At 52.8% G+C, this 6117-nt stretch overlaps 3 protein-coding genes across 3 annotated transcripts; 1 reads left to right on the forward strand and 2 right to left on the reverse strand.

Moving 5' to 3' along the window:
• Positions 1-421: 421 nt before the first annotated feature.
• On the reverse strand, positions 422-1990 carry LOC140848979 (histone H3). The gene has a single exon (XM_073234564.1). The coding sequence runs from the start codon at positions 1805-1807 to the stop codon at positions 1397-1399; it is 411 nt and encodes a 136-aa protein (XP_073090665.1). The 5' UTR covers positions 1808-1990; the 3' UTR covers positions 422-1396.
• A 758-nt stretch (positions 1991-2748) lies between these two features.
• On the reverse strand, positions 2749-3296 carry LOC140848980 (histone H2A type 2-A). The gene has a single exon (XM_073234565.1). It carries the CDS (start codon positions 3226-3228, stop codon positions 2836-2838), a length of 393 nt encoding a protein of 130 aa, XP_073090666.1. The 5' UTR covers positions 3229-3296; the 3' UTR covers positions 2749-2835.
• A 140-nt stretch (positions 3297-3436) lies between these two features.
• LOC108387973 (histone H2B type 2-E-like) lies at positions 3437-4038 on the forward strand. Its single transcript, XM_073234566.1, has one exon. The coding sequence runs from the start codon at positions 3585-3587 to the stop codon at positions 3963-3965; it is 381 nt and encodes a 126-aa protein (XP_073090667.1). The 5' UTR covers positions 3437-3584; the 3' UTR covers positions 3966-4038.
• The last annotated feature ends 2079 nt before the right edge of the window (positions 4039-6117 follow it).

Here is a 6117-nt window from a genome sequence, read left to right on the forward strand (position 1 = left end):
CACTCCTAAGGCCTCCACCCTCACTATTTCCCAATAGTGGGGAAATTCATCTCCCCAAAGGAAGACCATGTTCTGCCTGTTTGATGTCTCTTCCCGAGAACTTGAATTCAGAGCCGTCCATCTATGCTTTCTCTACATAATCCCTCAAGTACCTGAAAACAAGAGTTCCCGCGACTGAAAGGAAAAAGAAAAGAAAAGAAAAAAAACACGTAGAGAAATACCAAGTCTGGTGAGGAAATCCAGACACAGGTCAAAGGTATTTATTTGCCAACGCCTGGACAGAGTACTCCTGTGGACAACCGCAAGGAACGGTCCGATCAAGACCCAGTCAAGGTCTGTCCACACACCCTACTGTGCCGCCCTGTAAGTCCGGGGAAAGGAAACCACGGCTCTAAAAACCGAAACGAGTCAAAGGGAGGAATAAAGTTAGAAAATCCGTTTATTGCTTACAAAGCGCAGTCCGGGGACCCTTCACGCTTTCCTGCTCCAGCAGAAGCAAAACCGGCCCTCCCCTCCCCTTTCGCGTACAGCGAAATGGAGAATAACTTCTCTCCACCCCTGAGGAATGATGCAAACGCAGTAAAGCCGTACTTCTCTCCACCTTTGAACACCTACTGATGTGCAGATGTACTAAAGCCAGGCGAGATACTCTGGAAATACAATTTTACCCACACGCCCTCACCGTCGGATTTTGCCTAGGAGCCGAGTAGGCAGTGATACCCCAAACGGCCAGAGAAGCGGGGTAATCACCGACACCCGAGCGCAGAAATTCCGAACTTGACCCGGCCGAAACCCGGCGACAGGAAGGCGGCGATCTCCCCTTCCCAGCAGGAGAGCCGCTCGGGGTGGGGCTACTTCCGGGTGTGGGGTGGGGCAGGAGGTCGCGGGCGCGCAGCTCTGCGCCGCTGAGGCCAGGCCGTGCGTCCCCTAGTGACTCCTCCGGGTCTCAGCCCATCGTCGACACCGAGGCTCCTGCCGACCGTGCCGTGTTTGTAATTTAGTCGTGCGAAAAAGCGCCTGAACACGGAAGCGCGCGAGCCCGCTGCGGCGGGAGGGCCGGCCCACAGCCGCCTCGGAAGGCGGCGAACCCAGGAAAAGCAGCGGCGCGGCGACCCCGGCAGTCCAGGTCACGCAAGCGGCTGACCGAACTCCTGTGCAAAGGTCAGAGCGGACCCCAGAAGGCGGCTATGCCTGACGCCTGGCCTTTGGTCTTATCTGCTGGGAGACCAACGTCTTACCTCCCCCGCTCCAATGCCCTCCCCTCCCGGCGCATAGAGCAGTACGCCCTAAGGGCGCACACAGAGCGTGTAGGCACAGCTTCTTCCAAGTGCTGCTTGTGGGTGGCTCTGAAAAGAGCCTTTGGATATGATGGAACCTCGAGGCGAGAGCGCACTTTCTAAGCCCGCTCCCCGCGGATGCGGCGGGCTAGCTGGATGTCTTTGGGCATGATGGTCACGCGCTTGGCGTGGATGGCGCACAGGTTTGTGTCTTCGAACAGCCCCACCAGGTAGGCCTCGCTCGCCTCCTGCAGCGCCATCACGGCGGAACTCTGGAAGCGCAGGTCCGTCTTGAAGTCCTGCGCGATCTCGCGCACCAGCCTCTGGAAGGGCAGCTTGCGGATCAGCAGCTCGGTAGACTTTTGGTAGCGCCGTATCTCCCGCAGGGCCACGGTGCCCGGCCGGTAGCGGTGCGGCTTCTTCACGCCGCCCGTGGCCGGCGCGCTCTTGCGGGCCGCCTTGGTGGCCAGCTGCTTCCGCGGAGCCTTGCCACCGGTCGACTTGCGGGCGGTCTGCTTTGTGCGGGCCATGGCACACTAAACCACAAGCTGCGCAGGGAGACTAACGAGGTGCAGGCCCAGGCAGCGGTCTTTATAGGCACAGTCTTTTCCCCATTGGGCGGGACAACAATTGAAAGTCCCGCGCTGGCGGGCGATTGGCTGTGACGTCATCGACACCGCACCACTGATTGGTTTGGGTTCAATCCTCCCTATCCCGCCCGCCCACCCCACCCCACCCCACGCCGCCCCGCCCCACCCCACTTTCCACTTCTGCCGTTTGCCAGGGGCTGTTCCCTACCTTGTTTTCCCTTTCGTTCGAGGCCAGAGTCCCTCCTTTTCGATCCCAGCTGCGTCAGGGTTCACTCCTCAGCCCCACACTCCCTTGGATTAACACGCTATCCGCGATACCCTCTTCCTTCCCTCACTTTGCAGCTGCCGAACTGAAACGAACCCCAGATCTTCTGTTTGTCCCTTGCCGGCAGAACGCCTTGCTACTCTTCCGGAGTTCGCTTACCTTACCTGCCCTGTCTGACGCATCGTTTTTTCCCGCCTTTCGGATCGGAAGGTTGTCCGCTCCCTCTCCCACCCCATCCCCGCCCCGGGGCGCAAGATTCCGTGTTTTAAACGAAAAAAGCCGAGCCTAGACCCAAGGTCAGCCACACTCGCCAAAACTGCTGGCTGTCCCACCGTCTGGGGTGTACGTGCTGTGCGCGCGCGTTAGGCGAGTGCCTCGGCAGCAACTCGGGGAGGCGCGCACGGCTAAGGCGTCGGCGCCTTTACCTACATTAAATACCGCTTAACGACCCGACAAAACAAAATGAAGATGGCTAAAGTGTTCAAGACGAGATGGGGGGAGAGCGGCTTGGGAGTAGAGGGCAAATAACACCGCCCCCACGTCCGGCCTCGACACTCGCCAGTGAGAGAAAAGGAATTGAGCGTGGCTACCGTTTACAACTCTCCATCTGAAGGAGTGGGTGGCTCTTAAAAGAGCCTTTTGATTTCACAGGCGCCCCTTTTGAGACGGGGGCTGCATGGGCTTCCTTCCGGACGCTCTAGCCTCACTTGCCCTTCGCCTTGTGGTGACTCTCCGTCTTCTTAGGCAGCAACACTGCCTGGATGTTGGGCAAAACGCCGCCCTGGGCGATGGTGACTTTGCCCAACAGCTTGTTCAGCTCCTCGTCGTTGCGGATGGCCAGCTGGAGATGACGGGGGATGATGCGCGTCTTCTTGTTGTCTCGGGCCGCGTTGCCCGCCAGCTCCAGGATTTCCGCCGTCAGGTACTCGAGCACCGCTGCCATGTAGACCGGCGCGCCGGCCCCTACCCGCTCAGCGTAGTTGCCTTTACGCAGCAGGCGGTGCACTCGCCCTACCGGGAACTGAAGGCCGGCGCGGGACGAGCGCGACTTGGCCTTAGCACGGGCCTTACCTCCTTGCTTGCCACGGCCAGACATAACGGCGCCAGTCACTTGCGAACAGAAACCCAGCCCCCTGGCAACCAAGAGTGTCGCCCTCGGCCGCCCCGCCTCACCTTTTTATAGGCAGAACGGCGATTGTCTACGGTGCACTTTGATTGGCTAAAGCAGAGCTTTGCCCTGTTGACCAATGGAGTAGCTCAGCCAGAATCCTTAATTTACATAATCCCGTCTCCCTCGCAGGAGCGCCACCGAAAACTCGCCAATCACAGCGCAGCGTAATCAGAACCTTAATTTGCGTGCAGCCTTTCTAAGTACCGAGTCGCTTCCGGCAGCCTTGGTTCTACCGTTTTGTTTGCGTTCCCGGTCGTCTCGGCTGCCCGAGCTTCACCGCTATGCCGGAGCCGGCAAAATCCGCTCCCGCGCCCAAGAAGGGCTCGAAGAAAGCGGTCACCAAAGCCCAGAAGAAGGACGGCAGGAAGCGCAAGCGCAGCCGCAAGGAGAGCTACTCCATCTACGTGTACAAGGTGCTGAAGCAGGTGCACCCCGACACCGGCATCTCGTCTAAGGCCATGGGCATCATGAACTCGTTCGTCAACGACATCTTCGAGCGCATCGCGGGCGAGGCGTCCCGCCTGGCGCATTACAACAAGCGCTCCACCATCACGTCCCGGGAGATCCAGACGGCCGTGCGCCTGCTGCTGCCCGGCGAGCTGGCCAAGCATGCCGTGTCCGAGGGCACCAAGGCGGTCACCAAGTACACCAGCTCCAAGTGAGTCCCCGCCGGGACATGGCGCTCGCGCGACTCGCCGGCCGCTTGACTCCAAAGGCTCTTTTCAGAGCCACCCACCTTCTCAGTGAAAGAAGCTGCCTCCCTCTGTATGGTCTTTTGCTACCTCCTTTGATTTTCCGCTTTCTCTTCTACAAAACGCTTTACGTTTGAGTTCATACTCCTTAAGTATGAATGTTTACACTTAAGCGTGTCTGGCTGGGGAATTGTAAACGGGGTAGAATGGCACGAGAGTTGGTTCATAGTGCTTTGGGAAGTGGTTTGACTGTGGCAAGTATCTGAATAGGTTACTCAGTGTGCCCCGTGAATGATAGGGCCCAGGCTGTCCACGCCAGAAACAAACCAATTAGGATGCGATTGCAGTGCTGTGGTCTAGAGCAGTGGAAAGTCTGGCGTGCAGAACGACATCAGCACTACCTGAGAATTCATTAAAAATGAAAGTTTCATACCCCAATAATTGTTAAGGCCTCTGGGTGATGCCGATGCATGCTAAAGCATTATGAAATCACTGGGTAATGTAGACGAAGTATAGTACAGTAATGAGATGGTAAGTAATGTTTGGGTTAAGCTTATATTTTCGAAGTACAATTGATCGGTTTTGATGAACATGCTTTAAGACAAGAGTGAATTCCTAGGTTTTTGGCCTGAATTTCTGGCGCTGTTAATTAGGATCGAATACTGGGAGGAGAGGTATAGGTTGGGGTATTGAAGAGTGATGCAGAGTTGTGATCTAAATTGGAGAAACTTGATATTCAAGTAGATATAAGGAGTTAGCAGTTTGAGAGATGCCTGTAAGGCTCAGCAAAAAGAGAGAACATAAATCTGCCTTTAAGGATTACCTCTGAACACACACAGCAAGGGGGGGGGGGGGGGTGAAGGGCTCTCACCTTAAAGTATTCTCCTATACTTTATTTTCTCCTTATGTGTTGTTTCCATAAAGTTTTCTTCAAGACTTTATTATATATTTGCCATGAAGTTTGACTTCGTAGTTGATGGTCATATAATGTATACTATTAACTATGTAGTATTTATTTTTCTCCTGTTTCTCTAATATTATCCTGATTTTCATTGTGGACTCCACCTAATCTTATGTGAGTGGGTCTGAAACTTAACTGCCCATTGTAATCACCTGGGGAACTTTAAATGCTGAAGTCTGGGTGGCACTCCCAGAAATTCTGATTTAAGTGGTTTCAGGTACAGCTTGCTATTGGGGGATTTAATAAAAGTTCTCCAGGTGACTCCAATGGTCGAGGACAATTGCTTCAAGTTTGAGAACCACTGCCACATACGTTTCCTAGAAAACAGATCTCTAACCCACAGTTTTTAGGTTGGCATGATTAGCCAGCTCCTTTCCCATGTTGATTAGTTCAGGAATCTAGACTGATGTAGTTAGCAATTTAGCTGAGTAACTGAGTAGGGGAATGTAGATTGCTCTTATCTTTTGTGAAAGAAGTTTCTTTATTTCAAAAGGAGTGTTCTGTGGATGTGAAGGCAAAGAATGATTACAGACAACACTCTGAGGAGGGCACAGCTGAGGGGAAGATTCAGAGAACCGAGCCACTCATGGAGTTCAGCAACCTTGGAGTTCTGCTGTACTACTTCCAGACATCCAGATAAGTCAGTTTGACATACTTTTATTCAAACTAGTTTGAAACTTGAAATATTTGAGAAATACTACTTTCCCAGCAAAAAAGAAAAGGTGATAGACCTTTCATCTTCAAAGAATTTAAAAAGTCCAAATAGGGCAGATAAGGAAAAACAGTGTTGCAGCTACACAATTTGGACTAATGTCCAAGTGTTAAAAACGTTTGATTTTAGTGCCAAGTATTACCATGCAGAAGGGCTATCTGGGCTTTTCAAAAAATTGGAAATTTTATTTAAAAAGTAACGTAATTCTATCATTTTAAAAATTTTAGTAATCTAATTTCTTGGGGCTGCCATAAAAAAAGTACCACAAAACTGAGTGGCTTAAAACAGCAGAAATCTATTCTGTCATAGTTCTGGATACTAGAAGTCTGTAAAGCAAGGTTTTTGAAGGGCCCTTGTAGGTAAAATTGTAACATTTCCAGAGTATCTCGCCTGGATTTAGTGCATTTGCACATCCTCTCGGGTGGAGAGAAGTTTATCTCCCTGACAAT

Source organism: Manis javanica, chromosome 4 (assembly GCF_040802235.1).
Source record: "Manis javanica isolate MJ-LG chromosome 4, MJ_LKY, whole genome shotgun sequence".
Lineage (NCBI taxonomy): Eukaryota > Metazoa > Chordata > Mammalia > Pholidota > Manidae > Manis > Manis javanica.

Coding starts and splice junctions, on each gene's coding strand:
- LOC140848980 (XM_073234565.1), bottom strand. CDS start 3,228: ATGTCTGGCCGTGGCAAGCAAGGAGGTAAGGCCCGTGCTAAGGCCAAG.
- LOC108387973 (XM_073234566.1), top strand. CDS start 3,585: ATGCCGGAGCCGGCAAAATCCGCTCCCGCGCCCAAGAAGGGCTCGAAG.
- LOC140848979 (XM_073234564.1), bottom strand. CDS start 1,807: ATGGCCCGCACAAAGCAGACCGCCCGCAAGTCGACCGGTGGCAAGGCT.